This window comes from Canis aureus, chromosome 14 (genome assembly GCF_053574225.1).
Source record: "Canis aureus isolate CA01 chromosome 14, VMU_Caureus_v.1.0, whole genome shotgun sequence".
NCBI lineage: Eukaryota > Metazoa > Chordata > Mammalia > Carnivora > Canidae > Canis > Canis aureus.
In genome coordinates this window covers 37,865,309-37,887,688 of record NC_135624.1, presented here as the reverse complement: position 1 = coordinate 37,887,688, position 22,380 = coordinate 37,865,309, and the positions used below count along the sequence as shown (strand labels likewise).

Genomic DNA, 22,380 nt, shown 5'->3' with positions numbered 1-22,380 from the left:
CCCTACTCAGCCTTTAGCAGTTGATTAAGGTTGAGCTGATTCCTTCCTACTGATTTGTATGATGGCTGGCTCTACACGTGCTGAGAAGATGTCCCTACCCTTACCTTCTGGAAGGGCCTGTACCTCCTTGGCCTTCTGGCTCTATGGTTTTCCTGGGTTCAAGGAAGTGTCATGAGTTTATAGCCCATCTGCTATACTGACTGTTGGCCTGGGAGCCATACTCTACCTTCCTGATAGAAGTGCCACCTCTCCCCACCTTCCTCATCTGTATGTTTAAGTGATGCTGATTGAAATGTGTTTTTGTCTCTAAAATGCTCTGTGAACCACAGGATAATTTTGGAATCTTTTCCCATTTGTGTATCTGGGCTGGAAATTGTTAATGCAGACAGAGGACGTCACAGGAAAGATGGTGCAGGTGCCAGGTATTGGAGTTGCCCAGGTGGGGTTATCTTCAGCCTTACCTAAGTGAAGTCTGCCTTCTGGAAGAATGCTGATCAACTTAGGGATTGTTAACCTATCATTTTTACATCATTTTAGACCCTGGAAGCTATCCTGAACTTCAAATACTCCGGAGGTCCAGGCCACGTTGAAGGATATTACAGAAACCTCTCCCTGGGGCTGCATGTGGAAGCTGAGCCATCTGTATTCTTCACTCGAGTCAGTACTCTGCCGGCAACCAGGTAAATGAGTCTCTGCCCTGTGATGGCCTTTCTCTAGGGTGTGGCAGCACTGCACTGGGAATTCTGACTTCATCTTGGTCCCACCTCTAGTCAAATCCAAACCATTGTGCCAAGTTGCTTAGCGTCGCTGGGATTTAGGTTGTGTAACAGAAAAGCAGTCATTGTACAGAAATGCTTTTTTTTTTTTTCAGTTAGTTGTGAGTGGATGGGCTTTATACCTTACAAGATGGCATAATAATGATGCTTACATTGCAACATGCTTGTTTGTGGGCATCATTGTACAGGACACGTTTCCCACTCATTGCTCTGAGCCTGGTCCTGGCCTTAGTCTGGTTCAGCTCTCCTGTTAGTAGGGGGCTCAGCAGATAGCCGCATGTCTTGGGCACTCCTGGAGGAGTCCTACCTCTTTTTCTATGTCATTGCTGGCATCCCAGTAAAACTGTGTGCAGAGCCACGCTGTCCAGCATCTGGGCACCTCTGTTCACAGAGCCCCCAGCCATCGGGAGCACTGACCTGTTTCTGCCCAGGGAGACCTTCTTGCACAGAAGTTTTCTCTCCTATTTATCTCTCCAGGCCTGATCTTCCTTCAGGGGGAAAGAAATGAGACAGTGTGTCTACTTCAAACCCAAAAGCGACCAGAGGTCCTAGAGGTATTCTTCTCTAAAGTGGGAGAATGACATTTCCCATCTCAAACTTTGACTTAGCGTGAACTGGGAGTGGTGGGGTCTGAAAGTGGTGGATGGTGTTTCTACTAACTGGAGTCACTGTGCTGCTCAGATTCCTGCCCTGGTGGCCAGCAGCCTGTGGAAAGCAGGTGCTGATTACCATTGAGTACTTGCATATTTTCATGTCTGGTGGTGCCTTACGTACTGGTGCAGGATCCAGTGGGATAGTGGTGGTATTCTTAGAGTTAAGGTGGCACTGGTGGCAAGCACCTCTGTGGCCTCGAGCTGGGGAAAGAGCGTCACATTTAGCATCACCCTCCCCCCACCAGTGGGTTCTATCCTCCACAGGGTAAAATAGACGAGTGTTGTTGCCCATGTTAACGTTGATATAAAACTCCCTTTAAAGTGATACAGCCCCAAATAATGAGTGTAGTTTTAGTTTATAGAAAAGACTATTCTTCTTCCCAGCCACTGGAGAATGGCTTCACAAGAATTAATGGCTTAGCTTGGGCTTTTTAGCATCACATTTCATCATCTGTCACTTTTTCAGTCTGTGGAGTAATAGTCTTTCTTGCCAAGGCTTGCCTCTGTTTTGAATTTGTTGTATAAAGCATCAAAGCGCTTGGCCCTGGGGGAACTGTGGCCAGGACTGCTGCCAGACGCTGTTCGCTGTTGAGTGTTTCAGGCCCTTCCTGTGCATTAGGGCTGCTCCATGATGTACCTGCCGTGTTCCCTTCTCATCCCTTCATCGCCTGCTGCCACTGCTCATATAAATAGTTCTTGGAAGTAGCACAGGTTGTCACCGAGTTGGATTTTTCACCCCCTCTTGATATCTAGCTTGCATGTCATGGCACCTGCTGCTCTAAATGACAGTCTAAGATGAGAAAAATGCCACCATGTGGAATGGAGCAAACACACACTTGGGAGAGTTGGTGGTTGGCACAAGTGCTGTTTGGCTCCCACATTCCCCGCCCGTTGACCCTACTCTCTTTTCTGTTGGCCTGTGTGTTCTTTTAACTGCTCTTGGGATTTAGAGTGGATTTCTTCTGATCCTCCCTTTCCATGCCTGCTAGGTCTAAGCCTCCCCAGATCTGTGGATTGAATCTCTGTAGTGTCTTCCTATTCCCTCTGCACTCCAGTGCACCATCTTGGTTACTTTCCTTGGGACTCTAGGAATAGTTGCCTGAGTGGTTCCCCTGCTTCCAGTTTTGCTCCTACATCATCCTGTAAATACAAATGTCCCCACGTTACTGTCTGGCTTAAAGACTTACCCAGTACTCAGGAAGTAAAGTTGGAAGTCCCTACTATGATATTCAGTATACTTACAAATTTGGCCCAGACCTTTCTCTTTAGCTCCCAGTTCTCCACACATCACATGGAGATTTTCACTGGGTATGTCAAGACAGTTTCCTGCAATATGCATGTACATACATCTTTTTCTAAAACTTCTCAGACTGTCATTCCTTTACTTAACCTTTTGAAAAATGTTTGTTGGCTATTGATGATCTCTATCACCTTTTCTGTAAAATTTTCCTGAGCATGACTAGAGAGAATGGGTTGATACTTCTATGGGTCTCTGTACTTTTAATAAAGTACTTTCCAGACTGTAAACCTTTAAGCCAGCACCTTCAATGTTTCATTTATTCCTAAAATCAATACCTCCAACATTTCACATGCTATATAAAGCATTCAGTGGGGTAAGAGATGGATAGAGCATAGTTCTTATGTTTCATCAGCCTGGTAAAAGCTCATCAGGCAGAAATAATACCAAATGGAAACATGGGTCTATATTAAGGAATGTCGAATCCCAGAAATAGAAATAGCAAGTGAATAAATATAAAAGATTGTTCCCCTTGCTCCTTAATTTCTTTAAAAGACTATTGACTATTTAAGGGAAAAAGCATTTAATTTTGTCGTGCACATCATACACTGAAGTAAAATATACAACAGGAAATAGTGCAGAGAAACTAGAGGGAAACAGAGGAGGAGGAATGATAGGTCTTACATTTATGTGTTACCACATTCTAACTTCAGCCATTTCATAAGTTAAAGGTGCATATTGTAAACCCTTTAGCAACCACTTAAAGTATGGATAATAAACCAGAAGAGAGAAAATGGGTTACTAAAAAATACAAAATGGGAGGAAGAGGTGGCAAGAAGGGTGGAAAGAACTAGAAACATACAGTCAAATAGGAAACAAAGAGCAACATGATAGGGATCCCTGGGTGGCGCAGCGGTTTGGCGCCTGCCTTTGGCCCAGGGTGTGATCCTGGAGACTCGGGATCGAATCCCACGTCAGGCTCCCGGTACATGGAGCCTGCTTCTCCCTCTGCCTGTGTCTCTGCCTCTCTCTCTCTCTCTCTCTTTCTGTGACTATCATAAATAAATAAAAATTAAAAAAAAGAGCAACATGATAGACTTAAATCCAGTATACCAAGAATTACATTAAATGTAAATGGATAAAAGACTATATTTAAAAGTGGAAGTTGTCAGACTGTATTTAAAAAAAAACTAGAGTCAACTACATGTTTTCTATCAGAAACTCACAATCATTTACAGATGAAAAGCACAAAGATGGGGGAAGATATGCCATGCAAACAGAAAATTGATGTGAATGTATTAATATCAAACAAGTAGACTTTGAGGAGAAAAAGAGATAGGATAATTTTTATTGATAGAATGTTCAAGTCCTCCAGAGTACATAACAATCCTAAATGCAAATATACTTAATGTCAGGAATAAATGGAAGATGACACAATTATAGGTGAATATTTTGACACTTGTATCTCAGTATATGATAGAACAAGCTAGACAGAAAATTAATACAAATATAGGAAACATGATCAGTTGTAGTAAATAATTCCAGCTACCTGATATTTATAGGACACTAAATATTTATGTTAGAAAAATTGAAATTGAGGAAGACACAAAGGGATGGAAAAATATTCCATGTTCATGCATTGGAAGAATACATATTTTGATGTCTATGTTACCCAGGACAATCTACACATTCACTGCAATCCTGATCAAAACACCATCAACATTTTTCACAGAGCTGGAACAAATAATCCTAAAATTTGTATGGAACTGGAAAAGACCTCGAACAGCCAGATGGATGTTGAAAAAGGAAACCAAAGCTGGTGGCATCACAATCCCTGACTTCAAGCTATATTATAAAGCTCTGATCATCAAGACAGTATGATCCAGGCACAAAAACAGATGCATAGATCAGTGGAACAAAATAGAAAACCCAGAAATGGACCCTCAACTCTATGGTCAACTAATCTTCGAAAAAGCAGAAAAGAATATACAATGGAAAAAGACAGCCTCTTCAATAAATGGTGCTGGGAAAATTGGACACCCACATGCAGAAGAATGAAACAGGACCATTCTCTTTCATCCATTTTGAGTTTATCAGTGTGTATGATGTAAGACCTAAATGTGAGACAGGAATCCATCAAAATCCTAGAGGAGAACAGCAGAAGCTGCAGCAACTTCTTATTAGATATGTCTCCAAAGGCAAGGGAAACAAAAGCAAAATGAACTATTGGGACTTCATCAAGATAAAAAGCTTCTGCAAAGCAAAGGAAGCAATCAACAAAACTAAAAGACAACCTGTGGAATGGGAGAAGATATTTGCAAATGACAGATCAGATAAAGGGCTAATATCCAAGATCTTTAAAGAACTTATCAAGCTCAACACCCCAAAAAACCCCAAAGAATCCCATCAAGAAATGGGCAGAAAACATGAATGGACATTCCTCCAAAGAAGATGTACAAATGGCCAACAGACACATGAAAAAATGCTCAATATCACTTGACATCAGGGAAATATAAATCAAAACTGCACTGAGATACCACCTCACACCAGTCAGAATGGCTAAAATTAGTAAGACAGGAAACAACAAATAGTGGCGAGGATGTGGACAAGGGGAACCCTTTTTCATTGTTGGTGGAAATGCAAACTGGTACAGCCAGTCTGGAAAACAGTATGGTGGTTCTTCAAAAAGTTAAAAATAGAGCGACCCTACAATCCAACAATTGCACTACTAGGTGTTTATCCCAAAGATACAAATGTAATGATCCAAAGGGGCACTTGCAATCATAGTAGCAGTGTCCACAATAGCCAAACTTGGAAGGAGCTGAGATGTCCATCAACAGATGAATGGATAAAAAAGATGTGGTCTATATATGCAAAGAACATTACTCATCCATCAGAAAGGCTGAATACTTACGATTTACACCAAAATGGATGGAACTGGAGGGTGTTATGCTGAGTGAAATAAGTCAGTCAGAGCATGACAATTACCATGTGGTTTCAATCATGTGGAATGTAAGAAACAGTGCAGAGGATCATAAGAAAAGGGAGGGAAAACTGGGAAGAAATAAGAGAGACAAAACCAGGAGAGACTTTTAACTCTGGAATACAAACTGAGGGTTGCTGGAGGGGTGGTGGGTGGAGGGATGGGGTAATTGGATGATGGGCATTAAGGAGGACGGACGTCTGATGTGGTGAGCATTGGATGTTACATGCAACTACATCTGAGACTAATGATGTACTATATGTTGGCTAATTGAATTTTTTAAAAAAAGGAAAGAAAAAAGTTAAAATGAGGATTGTTACAGAGAGCAAATGTTTCAACCACACATCTTTGTACATTTTAGATATTAAGCACTCAAGACTTGACTCTGGGTTTATAATTTGCTCTGACCATTAAACTATATTTTTTCTTTTGTTTCCATAAAAAAAAGTTTGGTTCTAAAAAATAGTAAAGAGTAGTTATCAATGAAATAGAAAATGAAAAAAAATAAAGTCAATGCAACCAAAAGTTGATTATTTGGAAAGATTAATAAAATTAATAAACCATAGCCAGAACAATCAAAAGAGAAAGCACCAATTCCTAATACTGTGAATGAATCATTGCAGATTCTACACATACTAATAAAAGAATAATAAGTATTTTATGATAAATCATATTCCAATAAATTTTACAAATCAAAAATGTTTTGAAAGACAAAAATTACTACAATTGACATGAGAAGAAATAGTCCCTGAGATAGCCACATACCAGTTAGAGTTTAAATTCTTAACTAAAGCTAACATAAGGCTCAGATGGTTTCACTATGAAATACATCAAGCTTTTATTAAAAAAACATTTTATTTATTTATTCATGAGAGAGAGAGGCAGAGATACAGGCAGAGGGAGAAGCAGCCTCCCCACAGGGAACCTGATGTGGGAATTGATCCTGCACCCCAGGATCATGCCCTGAGCTGAAGGCAGATGGTCAACCACTGAGCCACCCAGACATCCCTACATCAAGCATTTAAGAAAGAAATAATACTACTTCTACAAAACTTCTTCTAGAAGTAGACAATGGAGGGAATACTTCACATTCTCATTTTATGACACTGTCTTCACCGTGATGCCAAATCCACAGAGACATTATGAGAGAGTAAGTATTGTGACAGTGTCCTCATATGCATAATTGTAAAAATTCAGAACCAAATATTAATGAATCACCTCCAGCAATATCAAAGAACACAAGATGAACAGTTTGGGTTTCATCCAGCAACAAAAGGTGGCTTTACCATTGAAAAATCAGCCCATTAAGTTATATACTGATAGAATAAAGGAGAAAAATGAGACGTCAGTTGAACAACAACAACAAAACCATATAACAAAATTCAACACTTATGATAGAAAGTGTCCATAAACAAGGTTTGTAGAACTTCTGGCAACCTGGTCTAGGCCATCTAAAGACCCCTCAAATTATATAGTTAACATTGTACTTAATTGTGAAAGACTGAGCACTTTTCCTCTATGATCAGGATCAGTTGGGGTGAGTATGTTTGCTTTTGCCAATGTATTCATTACTTTTCTACCAGTCCTACCTAATCAGAGCAGTGAGATGACAAAATAATTAAGGCAATACAAATTGGAAGTGAAATAGTTATTTTTCACGTGTTTGCATGATACATGTGATCACATAAATATTCTAAGAGATTACCACGCAGAGATATTATAAGCACTAATAAGTCAAGTTAGTAAGATTGTGGGATGATACCATATTCAGGAATCAGTTGTAGTTTTATATACTAGCAATTAATTTGAAATGAAATTTTGAAAATGTAATAAAAAATATAACATTTAAGGGTAAATCTTTTTAAATATGGTCTCTACCTTGTAAATGATAAAGCACAGGTCAGGGAAATTAGCACTTAAATAATTAGGGAGGTATACCATGTTTGTTGATTGGAAGAATCAATTATTACTAAGATACCAGTTTTCCCAAATTGGATTATAAATTCAGTGTAATTCCAATGAAAATCCCAGGGATTTTGTTTTGTTTGTTTGTTTGTTTGTTTTAGTGCAGCTGACAAGTTTTTTAAAGAAATTACTTCAAGATGAAACTGGCTTTTGCCAATGGACCAGACATGTGTCTTGACAAAAAAATAAGTTGGAGGGTGTAGGGTACGATTTTAAGACTTAATATAATGTTACAGTAATTAAGAAAGTATTATCGTTATAAAGGTAGACAAAGGGATTGATGGATCATAATAGTCCAGAAATAGGCTTTCTCATATATGACCAATTGATTTTTTTTAAAGATTTATTTATTTGAGAGAGAGAGAGAGCACAGCGGGGAGGGGCAGAGGGAGAGGGAGAAGCTTAAGTGGACTCCACATTAAGCTTAGAGCTTGTTGTGGGCCTCGATCTCATGACCCTGAGATCAGACCTGAGCCAAAAGCAAGATTCAGACACTTAACCAACTGTGTCACACGGGTGCCCCTGACCAACTGATTTTTAAGAAGGCATGAAAAGAACTTGATGTGGAATGAAAAGGTTTTTCAAGAAATGGTGCTGGAAGAACTGGATACATATGTGGGGGGAAAAATAGCTTTCACCTGTAGATCACATCACATACAAAAATTCATTTGAGATGGTTTCTAGACCTAAATGAAAAAAACTATAACCCTTTTCAAAGAAAAAGTAACAAAGTATCTTTGTAACTTTGGTGCAAAGATTTCTCAGATGGGATCAGAAACTAGTAACCATAAAACAAAGTTGATAAAATGGATTTTGTTAAAATTAAAAACTTCACCTCATCAAAAGGCAAGCTGCATGCTAGGAGAAAATGTGTGCTACATATTTGTGCCACAGAAGTCTTGTATCTGACATACATCGTGAAGTCTTTAAAAATAGACACTGAGACCATCAAAAAATGGGCAGAAGATTTGAGCAGATATTCACAAAGGAAGATATACAGATGGCTCATACTTACCTGAAGGTACTCAACATCACTCATCATCAGGGAAGTACAAATTATAACCACAGTTAGATGCTACTGTCTACTCTCTAATGACAGACTGACCATTCCAAACACTGGTAAGAACGTGAAACAGCTGGAGGCTCCGTAAATTACTTCTGGGAGTATAACATGGCACCACCACTTCACACATTGGTCAAGCAATTCCTCATGGAGTGTGGCACCTACCTACCCAAAGACCTAGCAGGTACTTGCTCAAGAGAAATAGACATTTATATTCACAAAAGGATTCCTACAAGAATTTTCATAACTGCTTTCTTTGTAATAACCCCAAACTGGAGACAACACCAAATGCCTGTCGGCAGTGGAATGGATAAACGATCTGTGACATATCCATGCAGAGGAATAGTCTTCAAATAAAATGAGCTACTGGGATGTGCAACAACATGGAATAATCTCAAAATCATGATGCTAATCTCTGTATGACTCCATTTATACCAGTTTCTAGAACAGGAAAACTCATTGTCTGGAAAAAGAAGTCTGAACCGTGGTTGGCCATAGGTTGAGGTGGCCCAGGGCAGGAATTGACTTGTGGGGATCAGGTTGCTGACTGTCCCACTTTGCCTGGGACTTCCCAGGTCTTAGCTCTGAGATACTCTTGCCCTCGGAGAACTGGCAGTGCTGAGCAAACTGCAGCAGGTTGTCACCCTAGAAGGAAGAGTGTCTTTTTGAGCTGATGAAATGTTGTGTATCTTGATGCAGGTGAGGGTTACAGGATTGTAGGCAAACATAAAGCTCATTATTTCATTGTATCTAAATTATACCTTGACTTTAAAATTTTGTTGCTCATGTGTAAAAGATACATATATAGGAACGCCTGAGTAGCTCAGCAGTTGAGTGTCTGCCTTAGGCTCAGGGCATGATCTCGGAGCCCCAGGATTGAGTACCACAGTGGGCTCCCTGCAGCGAGCCTGCTTCTCCCTCTGCCTGTGTTTCTGCCTCTTCCTGTGTGTCTCTCATGAATAAATAAAATCTTTAAAAAGTGTGTGTGTGTGTGTGTATGTGTATACACACATAAATACTGGAGAAGCCTGGGAAGGTGGCATAAGAAATGAACCAGTGTCCTAATTCTTGAAGAATTAGGGTTTTACCACCTATTACCCACCCATTCCCTGGGAGGAGTAGGGGAGTGTTGCCAACATGGGGCTTCTGTTTCCTTGGCCAGATTTTGTGCTCTGTGCAGTCCTGAGCCAGGTTTTTAATCATGGACCTCAAGGCTCGGCACCTGTGGCCCATGGCCACATGAAACTAAAGAAATGTTTGAATGAGTATAGGAAGTCCTTGACTTAACGATGACTTGACTTAGGATTTCTTAACCTTAAAATGGTGTGCAAGTGATCCGAATTCAGTAGAAACCATTCTTGAAACTTGGAATTTGGATGCTTTCCAGGGCCAGTGATGTGTGGATACTTGCTTGTCATTCTGGGCAGAGGCAGGGAGCTGTGGCCCTCAGTCAACCAGTGAACTCCACGAGTGTCGACAGCTGGCAGACTGGCAGCCGTTCTGCACACACACGGCCCTTCTGTTTGTCACTTTTTAGCACAGAGTTCAATAAATTACATGAGATACCATAAAATAGGCATTGCCAGATGTTTTTGCCCAACTGTAGACTAATGTAAGTGTTCTGAATGCATTTAAGGTAGGCCAGACCTAGTGTGACATTTGGTAGGCTAGTGCATTCAACACGTTTCAACTTAGGATATTTTCAACTTATGGGTTTATCGAGACATAACCTCATCGAAACAAGAAGAAGATCAAGATCCATAGTGTAAAATACCAAGACTACATTTATTCAGATGTCTCTTGTGTTAAAGGCATGACTTTAAAAAAAATTATTTAGGCTCTATTTTCCTTAGAGACCCATATAAATCGCATGGCCTAGAATATAGCAGAATTATCATGCATTTAATTTGGGCATTCAATTTTTGCACTTTATTGAAGTTGACGTGACACAGTGTATTGTGAATTCATTATTTTCCATCTTGCTCACAGATGAAGATTTTTCTGTTAGCATCATGTCATTTTAGAGTCAGGCATCCCCAGAGATGTCCTATTTCCACACATTTGCATTATAAACGAGGTCCAGAGACGTTATGTGATTTGCCTGGGTCCTCACAGCTTGCTGGTGATAGACTGGCATCCATGTATCATGGCTTCAAGGCCTCTGCAGCACAGCCAGCTGGATGACCTGCTGTATGTGGGGCCTGTGTGGAGATTCAAGCTGATTTTGGTGCACAAAGAAGCCACATAGACATCAAAAGATAACTGTTGCTGGCATAAATGGAACCTCCTCTACTCTGAAACCAAAATACAAATGGATATTCCATCGTTTTGCTCCTTGGGATGGTTTGTGTATCTGTTCCTCTCATGAATATTGATAATTTATGAAGTTTTTCTCACTGGTAGTTTTTAAATGAGAGTGTTTTAAAATGGAGAAAAAGGGGGAAGGGAAATCCTATTTATTCAGGGCCTACTGTATTCTCGGGAGTGTCCTGGGTCTGTTGGGCTCGGTGTCCCTTTAAACTCCAGAGAACCCTTTGAAGTGGGCATTGCTGTCTGAGGATGTCGCTGTAACCTGAGCTGCAGGTCCGCGAGTGGAGATATGGTGTGCATTAGAACGTTCTTGGCACCCAAACCCAGGCTTTCTGCCAGCTGTCCTCTGAACGGGGAGTGCTCGGTTCCTTATTCTGCCCCTTACCCCTGCCACATCTTTGGAGGACCTGGCTCCCCCAGGTCCACCTTCCTGCCGCTGACTGGGGTGCTCAGCGTGGTCCTGCTCACCTCACTGGGCTGTTACTAGAAGCAGGTTATGCCATGGAGGAGGCAGGTGCGTTCTTGACAGCAAAGCACAGTATAGATGGCGGGGTGGGGTGATTCTCATGGCTCTTCTCCCCTCTTCTCCCTTGGGTATACACGGGTCTCAGCTGACTTTTATTTAGGGGATCAGTTATTTTGAGATTGATTTTTTTTTTTTTAATACAAAGCTGGTTGGTATGTTGTTAGGGACCAGATTGAAATGGATTGGGCTATGCCACTCCTGTCTCTGTGCCCAGCCCTCCTCTCTCCTGGGGAGCAATCTTTTTCTAGCCTGTTAAAATAAATGATCCAATCTCATGCATTGCTACTCTGAGTTGTGTGAAAAATACTCTCCTCTGAGCAGGGCATAGGGTGTAATCATTATTACATTATTAATAGAAATCATACCACTTGACACATCACAGCACTTATCCCTGGCCACTTAGATATATTCCATTGCCCCCCATGGGGTAAGATAGCCCAACCCCGTGGGGAACATGTGCTCACAGACTCATAATAAAGGCAATCTTAATGTTGGGTTTTATCATGGTCGATCTTTTTCAAGTTGCTAGGTTTATTTATTAAGTTGGTTTTAAGTTTAACAAGAATTTAGAATTTTAACAAGCGCGAGGATTCAGAAGGAAATGTACCTGTATCTGATTTCAGATTTTGATTCTACTGCTTATTTGCATTGCGGTCTTGAGCAAATGGCTTTTATTTCTTTATCTTGAAGCACAGATAACATTGATCTTGCAGAGTTGTGGTAGGGTTTGCAAAATGTATGTAAGTACTAACATATAGTGCCTGATGCAAGGTAGATAATTGCAAAAGGGTGGTCGTCCTTTTTCTTGCTTGCGTGTGCACATGTACGTGTTCTAATTGTGTGCCAGATTTGAGGGAGAAGGGGGTGAATTGGTGATTTGAACACAGAACAAACAGCTTTGCTGCAGCGGGCCCTACGGACTTCCTTAGGCTGTCACTCAGCTCAGCACACCTGGGAGGTCTGTCTGCCTATTCCCCACCTTCCCGTCTGCTCCCTGCAGGCAGGCGCTTCTGGACTCACTCTGTATCGGTAGCACCAAGCCAGTAAAATAAGCAGTCGGTACTCAATGGAATTGTTAAAGAGGTGCTACAGTGGGGATGTGAACAGTGTGTGGTGGGAACTTTGAAGAAAACGGCTGAATTTGCATGGGGTGGTTATAGGAGGTCTGACAGGAGTTCTTTGGGGAAGTGGAGGCAGGACAGTTCATGAGGTCCCGTGATGGGGAGTCATGGGCAGGGCGGGGTGCTGGGGTGGACCGTGGCGGCTGCTGATGGGGCTGTGTCTTAGCCTGGCTTGGCCCCGCCTGCCCAGCAAGCACCAGAGAGCAGCTTCATCTTTTACACAGGAGTACTTATTACCAGCTACACATAGGAAGCAAAAGACTCTTTCCTCCTCTCCTGAGAGGACAGGAAATGAAATGACGTTTAGAATTCTGTTGGTTTGATTCAGACCTGAATCACTTTTTTCAATTTATTTTGTAACAGTTATAGATTTATAGGAAGTTGCAAAAACGTACAGAGTGATCCTATGTAGCCCACATCCCACCTTCCCCAGTAGGATATAAAATAGGTCTGCGGTTGGGAAATGTGGGAAATAAATATTGAGAAAATTACCTGAAGTGCCAAATTAAGACCTCCCTTTGTAATATTTAATGAACTTTTCAAACTTTTTTGTCTAACATAGAGACAATAGCAAGGTATTTAACATCAAGGAGACGTAGTAGGCCATGAGAGGACTGGTCCCCCGATACAGAGCTCCTGGAGAGCTGTGCCCTGTGCTTTGCTCTGGTGTCTGTGTTTGGGAGAGCCCCATGTGTCTCTGACGCAAGCTGTCCTGCTCCCTCTTTGGTACTTGTATTGTTTAGATGTGGCTCTCAGTGGGGGCTTCACATCTCAGGTTCTCCAGGAGGATGGTCCAGCGCAGAGTGGGGGACTCACCTTCATGCCTTGTGTGAGAGGCCAACGGGTGGTTCAGCTAGTGAACTCATCTAGGTGGGCCGTGAGACAGGAAAGCCCGCCACTGCATCAGTGCCCCTCTCTTGGTGGTCATTGAGGCAGGGCTGTGAGGAGTGCCCAGGGCATACAAGGAGGGCTGCCTTGCTTCTTGGAGAACCTATCTGGCTAGTGTTGCCGGCCACACACAGCCCCTCTGCCCCCAGGTGCCATGGCAGTTCAGTGAGTTAGCATGACGTGCTGGAGGGAGCTTTATCTACCCTCCCACCCTAGCACCTGTTGGCTTACATCCTCTGAAATGATGAGCACACCTTTCATTGTCTTTCCACCTGTTAACACAGACCTATGAAGGCCAGGAGGTGAGACCCAGCCTGTCATGGGCTGGAGCAGTTGGAAGTTCCATCTAGATTGGAACTGACTCTATTTAGCACTCTCTGGTTCCAGGTACCACCTCCCAGTGACTACCTCTCATTTTTCTGTTTCTGTTCACTTGAGGGGACTTTTATGTCCTACTATAAGAAGTATTAAACTATTAAAATCAATAGTTTTAAGTGATTTGTATTTTATCATAGATGGTTGTATCATGAAATGTTACATACTGGTGTTCATTTTATAACAGTATACTTAATTAAGAAAGTTAAAATGTTTCTATTAACAAATAATATACAGTAATATATTTTAAAAGTCTGATTTTTAGACTTCAATTATAAGTGCCTATGTCATGGGGTGCCTGGGTGGCTCAGCTGGTTAAGCATCTGCCTTCAGCTCAGGTCATGATCTTGGGGTCTGGGATTGAACCCCACATAGGGCTCCCTGCTCAGCAGGGAGTCTGCTGCCCCTTCCTCTGCTTATGCTCTCACTCTCCCTCAAATAAGTGAAGTCTTAAAAAAAAAAAAAGTACCTATGTCATGTTTGATTTAAGGATTTGAACATATGTATAAAGGTAGATTCTATAAAAGCAACAGTTGGCCAGAGTTTTATTTGCAACCTTATGTTTAGAATTCTTGTGTTTTGCATTTTTAAAGTTTTACTGGTTTGTTTGTTTAATCATAACAGAGTGAATTTCAAGTGGTGACGCATGAAGCAATTTCAGGTAGCTATTTGCAAGTACTTTTCTATAAGCGATCCTGTTTGAATTCAGCTTGTCGTCATTCCCAGAAAATGAAAAGCCACATTGGACGTGCTCATCATTATGTGTTATCTTTGTGAGGCACAGGTGTCCTTATGTGCCCAGCTCACATACCTGGTGACAGTCACCTGAGACTCAATCTCACACTCATCTTCCTGGCTCCTGTCTCTTACCCATGGTCTGTTACGAGTACAGGTTGGGCGATACAGTGGAGAATGGGTGGTGGGGTCTTCTCCGCTGCTGTGGTGCGGTGCTGGTCTGTTGGAAGATGAAACAGTGCTGCGAGCAAGCTGTGAGCGTGTTTTCTCTGAGCGCCAGGGGCTCCTGAAAACACTGCGTCCTGGACGCTCAGCCTCTCAAATGTGTGCTTTCTATTTAAGCATCTTTATTGAAACGTCATTTACATACCATACAGTCCACCCACTTAAACTGTAATTTAGTGTTTTAGTAGACTCAGAGTTGTTCAGTCATCACCACAGTCTAAATTTAGAACTTTCCATCCTCCCAAAAGAAGCCCCATACCCGTTACCAGTGGCTCCCATCCTTCATCCAGGCAACTGAAAATCTATTCTCTGTCTGCAGATTTGTCTGTTCTACATATCTTATGTAAGTGGGATTATGCAGTGTGTGACTGTCTTCTTTCACTTAGCGTAATGTTTCCAAGGTTCACCCACAGTGAAGTATCATGCCATTTATTTTTAGGGCTGAATAATATTCCATTGTGTGGATATATTACGTTTTGTCTATCCATTCATTAGTTGATGGACATTTGGGTTGATTCCATTTTGGAGCCATTATGAATAATAGTCTTTTGAATATTTCTGTATAAGCTCCTGTGTGGATAGGATTTTATTTCTCTTGGATATACCTAGGAGTGGAATTATTGGATCATATGGTAACTCTATATTTAATTATTTAAGGAGCTGCCAGACTGTTTTGCAAAGTGGCTGCACCATTTTGCATTCCCACCTCAGTATTTGAGGGTTCTGGTTTCTTCACAGTCTTGCTGATATTTGTTATTGTGTGTCCTTGCAATTATGGCCATCCCAAATATCTTATAGGGAAGTTTTTAAAACAGTATTTAAGAACTTATTAACTGATATGTTAGAAACAGAGATCCTTCCTGCCATCTTCCTGCCATCTTGGGTACTGATTTTTTTCTGGAAAGAAGACATATTGAGAAAATAAGACTTACAGGATTTTGATAAAAGACCACATGGTTTTGGCCAGTGGTGTACGTGACCATCCCTGCATGTTTCGGTTTTGTGTTTGCTCACTTGACTGTACTCCTTGGAATGACTGAACACTAATGTTTGGATCCTGGGTGGCCCCAGAGATACCAGATTCTGGGGGGTTGAGAGAAAGAGCACTGCTTACTTTCTGGTTGAGGCACCATGATTTTTAGGCAGACTCAGACCTTGGCGTGGGAATTTCTCATGCTCACTTTTAGCTGAGTCAATATTGAATAATTAGCTGGGATTGCTTTGTTGGCAGGGTTGTGTGCTTTCCCTTTGCTGCTCCACTGACAGCTACCAAGCTAATAATAAGCACCACCTCTTGTGTCTATGTAATATTCTGCTTCAGTTTTTTTCCTCCTTATAATTTAGTAAGGCACTTTCACCTATTTTTCCAATAGAGCCTCCTAATAATTATATGATATAGGCACTCTTGCTCCCCTTGGGGAAAAACTAAGGCTCAGAGAAATTAAATGACTTGCCTAAGATGTTACAGCCACCAAGATACAAACTGATGTTCACAACAAATGTTATGCACTAGAGCTCATTAGATTCATTATGATGTTAATTTTTAAATTCCATCAATCTAAAAAAATTTAAATTGACACACAATAAAATTGACTTTCTGATGTACAGTTTTATGAATTCTAACTCATAGATTCATGTGTTCACTACAGTCAGGATAAAAACACCCCCAAACATTCATTCATCGTGCTACCCCTTATAATTTTAGCCTGCCCCACCCCTCAACAGTGACCACTGATCTGTTCTCCATCGCTGTCTTGACTTTCCCAGAATGTTATATAAATGGAATCATGCAATATGTAAACTTTTTTCAATGACCGTATTAATTTTGAGATCATCCGATATTGTTGAACATATCAGTACTTGGATTTTTTTTTTTTTTGTTATTGTTGCGATTTCCACTATATAGGTGTACTGTAGTTTGTGAATTCTCTCATCAGTTGAAGGATATTTTGGATTGTTCCTACCTTTTTGTGATTATGAATAGAGCTGCTGTAAATACCTGTGTATAGTGATTTTATGAACATAGTTTTCATTAGAAATTTTTTTTCATGGTCTAGAATAGGGTCTATCTTCTGGTGAATGTTGCTGAATGCTTGAGAAGTATGTGTGTTCTGTTGTTGGGTGGAGTAGTCTCTAAGTGTCAGTCAGATCCAGGTGGTTGATAGGGTTGTTTCTTCTATAGCCTCGCTGAGTTTATGTCTACTTGCTGTGTCAGATTGCTAAGAGAGAAATGAAGTCTTCAACCCTGACTTTGGTATTTCTTCTTTCAGTTTTTTCTTCATGTATTTTTGAAACTTCTGTATCTAGGTGTATTTATGTTAAGAATTATTATATATTTGTAGTGAATTAGTGCTTTTATCATTATATAACTTTTCTCTTTATCTCTGCATAGTTTTCCTACTCTGAAGTATATCCTGAAGTGTCTGATACTAATATAATACTCCAGGGTTTGTTTTTTCTTTTAATTAAAGTTTGTTTGGCATATTTTTTCCATTCCTGTATTTTTAGCCTATCATTATAGTTAAAGTGGATTTTTTCTAGATAACATCCAGTTCAATCTTGTTTTCTTAGTCTATTCTGACAATTTCTATTAATTATAATGTTTAGGCCTTTTATTATACTTAATATAATTCTTGAAATGTTTGGATTTAGGTTTACCTATTTTGTTTCTATAGGATTTACACGTTTAGTTATATGATCTATTTGAAATTTATTTTTTAACATTTAGTTATTAAATCTCTTTGTTTTTTTAAACATTTTATTCATGAGAGACACAGAGAGAGAGGCAGAGACATAGGCAGAGGGAGAAGCAGGCTCCTTGCAGGGAGCCTGATGTGGGACTTGATTCCTGGACCCCGGGGTCACACCCTGAGCCGAAGGCAGATACTCAATCACTGAGCCACCCAGGCGTCCCAATTAAATCTACTTGAAATTTATTTTTGTTCATGGCGTGAGGTAGGGATATAATTTATCTTTGTGTCTGCATATTCATGCGTACCAGCACTACTTATTGAATCTTCTCATTAATCAATACTCCTACTTCAGTCATTTATCTAGTTGCCTTATATTCGTAGATCTGTTTTGGGGCTATTTTTTTCCACTGATGTATTTGCATATCATGGCCCCAGCAGTGCCTTCATTATACAGTTTTATAACAGTTCTTGATATCTAGTTGGCCAAGTCCCTTCCAAACATCTTCCTGACCATTGTTCTGTATATTCTTGGCCCTTTGGTCTTACATACAAATTTTAAAATCAGTGAGTCAACTTTGATTAAAACTGAAACTTTGTTGGGATTTTGTATTTGATTTCATTGAATTTATAGACATTTCAAAAGAGGTGACTTAATTAAAAATATTGTCTTCCCATCCTTGAGCATAATACACTTCTGGGTTTATTCATCACTTTTAATACTATTCTATAAAACTTTTAAACTATTCTCCATAAGCATTTCACAGTTTTAAAAAGATTTATTCCTAGATGCATTGCTACTATAAATACACTTTCTTAAAAATTATTTTGTAACTTTTTAGTTGATAAATAGGAATGTTATTGATTGTGGGGTGTGTCTTTACCTGCTACTCAACAACCTTTTGAATGTGTTTTTCCTCATTTTGTAAAAATGACTAAATGTTTTATTTTGTAAACTTACCTCCTCTTTCCCAGCCCTCTGTCATGACAAGAGTGCGATTTCCATGAAAGTGGTGTTCCATTTTTCTTGTTCCCTTCCATATTCCCAGAGCCTGGAACAGTACCTGGTACACAACAGGTGCTCAGCAGATGTTGTATTCCTTAGAGGAAGTAATACAGTTCCTAATTCTTAACAGAGGAAACGGTGTACACTCGCTCAGTGGAGCTGGGTTTGCATGTGCTTCTCCCTTTGCCTGGAATGTGTGTCTCCTGTCCTCCTGACAGCATCATCCCCTCCCCAGGCAGATGCACCTGTCCTTCTAAGACTCACTCCAGTCTAGTTCTTCAAAGCTTTCCTGGGTTTCCCTATACTTTAGAAGGATTGAACCAGAAAAAAAATAAAACAAAGCAAGCTAGAATTAAAAGTAACTGTGTTCTCAAATGGAGCATAAAACTGAAGAAAATCATCCAGAGTGTTACAGAAAGATACACAGAGTAAAGGACATTTTGGTGGGTACAAAATGCTCCTTTAGGAGTTTAGGAAAAGCGAATTAATTTATGAGCGATAGATAGAAAGCAGAGATCTGCCAGGACATTGTGATGCCAACAATTAGGAGGAACAGAAACAGTGGATCAGGAGGTCCCCACATTCAGTGAGTCAGAAGAAATAGAGGACACAGAAATGGGTGTACTGTTCATTCCTATGCCGCTTCCTAGCTACTGCATTCTGTGAGCAGAAACATATATTGGAGTCTTTTCTTCCCTGCTTTTAAAAATCACTTCAATTTTCCTCCTCTGATAAATGTTTTACGAATTCCCATTCCTGATGAAAGATTTTGCTGTGATTAAAGATTTCATGAAGTTATGACAAAGGCAGAATAGATCTTCATTCTTGAAAGCTCATTTTTCTGTGAGCGGAGTGAAGAGGCCTCTTGTACGCAGCTGTCAGAGCTAATGAATATTTTCCAAGTGCTGAACCTCTAGGGGAAACACTCCCACCCAAAGAACCTAGAATCAACCAGTGTGAACCTGCTTTTCCGAAGATGTGTGGTACAACACCTCACAGCAATACACAGCAGAAACGAGAAAGCTGCTGCTTTACCTTCCTCCCCTGAGCGTGGGTTACATGCACACAGCTTGAACAATTGGTGTTTCACAGATGCCTTGTGGCCTTCTGATGGTGGTGGTGTACGTGTGTGTATGCACATGTGTGTGCATGTGCACACGACCCCAGTCAGGGCACTGCACGCTTCTCCATCTCAGTTACCTTCTCTGGAAGGAACAGACAACAAGGTTTGGAATATTTATTTCCATCTACGTGAAAAGCACAGGATTTTGAGGTCTGAGTCTGCAGTGTCGGTCACCTTGCTGGCGTGGCCGTGCCCTTCACTATCCTTACCTGTAAATGGGTCTGGGGAGGACAGGCTCCCAGGGTGTCAAGATGAAATGAAGTACAGGCAGCTCTGGCACACATGGATGTTTGCCCTCTGCCCTTCCTTTGCTAGCAGCAAAGCCTGGAGACATAAATTTGAGAATTGAGATGCCCTTTGGAGGGTCATGTTCTAAAGACACAGTAAGCTGAAGAAGACCCAGAGCAGAGATCCTTCTCCGAGTCTTTCTTTTTTTCCATATGAAAAAGTACGTACCGAGTTCTGGGATGGTTTCTACATCTGCTCAGTCGTGGGCACACCGGTCCTGTTCAGATCAGCGCACACTTACTGATTCCTTGCCCTGTGCCTGCTGTGGTACATGATATTTAAGATACTGGGTGAACTTCAGGCAAGCTTTAACTGTAGCGGGCATCTAACAAATGGGGGCTAACACAGATGACGCATGTGGGGTTGGTTTTTGCTGATGAGTCTGGAGGCCACTTCAGCTACTGACGATATCATGGCTCCCAGACTCCTCCTCTTCATCTCGGGGCAGGGTGGACAGGAGGAGGAAATGAGGAGGCTGAAGGGTGAACACCTTCTCTCGGGGACAGGTCTTCTTACTTGGGAGAGAAATCCTCCTTATTGGCTAGAGCTTTATTTCATGGACCCCTCCTGTGGCAGAGGGCACTGGGAGCTTGGGTGTGTTAGTGCTTACCTCGTGGACCAGAGAAATCAAAGCAGTGGAGCTTTCAGGAGGGTGGAAGTGAGTAAACCTGCAGTATCTTCATGGCTCTGAAGAGGAGGAGAGTGTAGTCTGTAAGGCTCCAGCAGGTGCATACACAGATATCCGGGATACCGTTCTCCATGTACAGCTGCCCAGCACCTTGCTTCCGAACCTGTGGAAGTCAGCAGACATCTGACTTCAACACAGTGGTTATTGACCAGTTATCACCTGTATGGCACATGCTGTCCCCTGGTTGTCTTACTTCCGGGTCAGGTGTCCTGGTCCTCACATACATGGGGGTTGGGGATCTTGGGTTACCTTCCCAGGGCCACTTGGTGTGTAAAGGGCACACTGGATTGTAAGGGTGTGTCCCTGGGACCAAGCAGGATCTGATGCCCAAACCGATTTTGCAGAGTTCGCAGTTAGCTCAGAGTGAGCCTCTATAATCCTTTATGTCCAGGGCATGTGACATTTTGATACACTGCACCTCTGACATCCTCAAGCAGTGGGAGGCCTTTTGAAAGGAGAAAAAGCCTAAGTTGCTCTCATCTTTGGCTTCCAGAAGATCCTCAACTTTCTTTTGTCTTCTTTGCAGTACCCGACAGTGCCATCTGCTCCTGGATGTCTTCAACTCCACGGAGCATGAGCTGACCGTCAGTGCCCGGGGCAATGAAGAGCTCATCCTGCATGCGGGCGAGTGCCAGCGGTGAGTGTCTCCACCTTCCCACATGCCACCTCTCCCTGCGTCTGTCACCCCTGTTGGGAGGCTCCAAGATAACCCTCTCTCTGAGATACCAGAGGAAAGGCAGTCTTATTTCCCTCTTAGGGGAATTGTGGTCATGATTCAGGGTGGGTGAAAGAATCACAAGTGGCTCCAGATTGGAGACAAGTGTGAAGTCAGAGTGAAGCTGAGTAGTGTCCCTCTAAGGAAGCAGTAGCGCATGCTTTCAGGCACTACCTCTCAGGACACTGAAGCACCTGGGCAAGACTTCACTTTTAAATTCTTAGAGCTATATCTGGGAAGAGTTGGCAACGATTGTGGGACCTGCATCCATACCTGTAGGAAGTCCCTTGGAGGATTCCACAAAAAGACAAGCAAGGCTCAGACGTCTGGGAGAGGTGAATCGCCCCTCCAAGCCCAGTCCCCAAGGGCAAAGAGGTGGCTCCACCGAGCCCTGGCCCAGAGTCAACCGTGGGACCCTGTAGCAGGAGCTGAGTTGGAAGTGAGAGCTAAGAGTGAGGCCAGGCCAGGAGGGCATGTCCCGAGGTGGGTAGAGTTCCCTGACTTTGGGAAGAAGTTCCTTTGCTCTGGGGCTCCATCCCCAGGCCTGCCCACTGTCACCCAGGCGTCTCCCCAGATCACCCACTGTGTCTCCCAGCCCAAGATGGATATTAGGGCCATATCTGCATAGACGGAATTATAGTTGGGATAATAAGATGTAGGTGGAATACAATTTTTATTTATTTATTTATTTTTAAAGATTTTATTTATTCATGAGAGACACACAGAGAGAGGCAGAGACACAGGCAGGGAGCCTGATGTGGACTTGATCCCAGGACTCCAGGATCATGCTCTGGGCCCAAGGCAGACACTTAACTGCTGAGACACCCAGGCATCCCTACAATTTTTATTTTTAATTACAAAATACTTTCTGCATGGAGAAAATGATTTACAAACCAGTGTACACATGTCCCAGATGTAAGCTCTTTGTTCCTGAGGTTATATTTGCCCCAGATCTCTGTCTCTTTCTGTCTTTCTCCCTCATTCCTTTCTCTTGTCTGTGTCTTTCTCTTATT

The 22,380-nt window shown here is 41.7% G+C and overlaps 1 protein-coding gene across 7 annotated transcripts in view; it reads left to right on the top strand.

The window, feature by feature from the left end:
- Window positions 1–22,380, top strand: part of TRAPPC9 (trafficking protein particle complex subunit 9) — a 547,275-nt gene that overhangs the window by 346,841 nt on the left and 178,054 nt on the right. For all 7 annotated transcript variants that reach the window (XM_077847376.1, XM_077847380.1, XM_077847375.1 and 4 more), the window contains 2 exons: window positions 538–680; window positions 21,179–21,289. In XM_077847376.1, coding sequence (XP_077703502.1) covers window positions 538–680; window positions 21,179–21,289 — 254 coding nt within the window. The remainder of the gene's footprint in view (window positions 1–537; window positions 681–21,178; window positions 21,290–22,380) is intronic.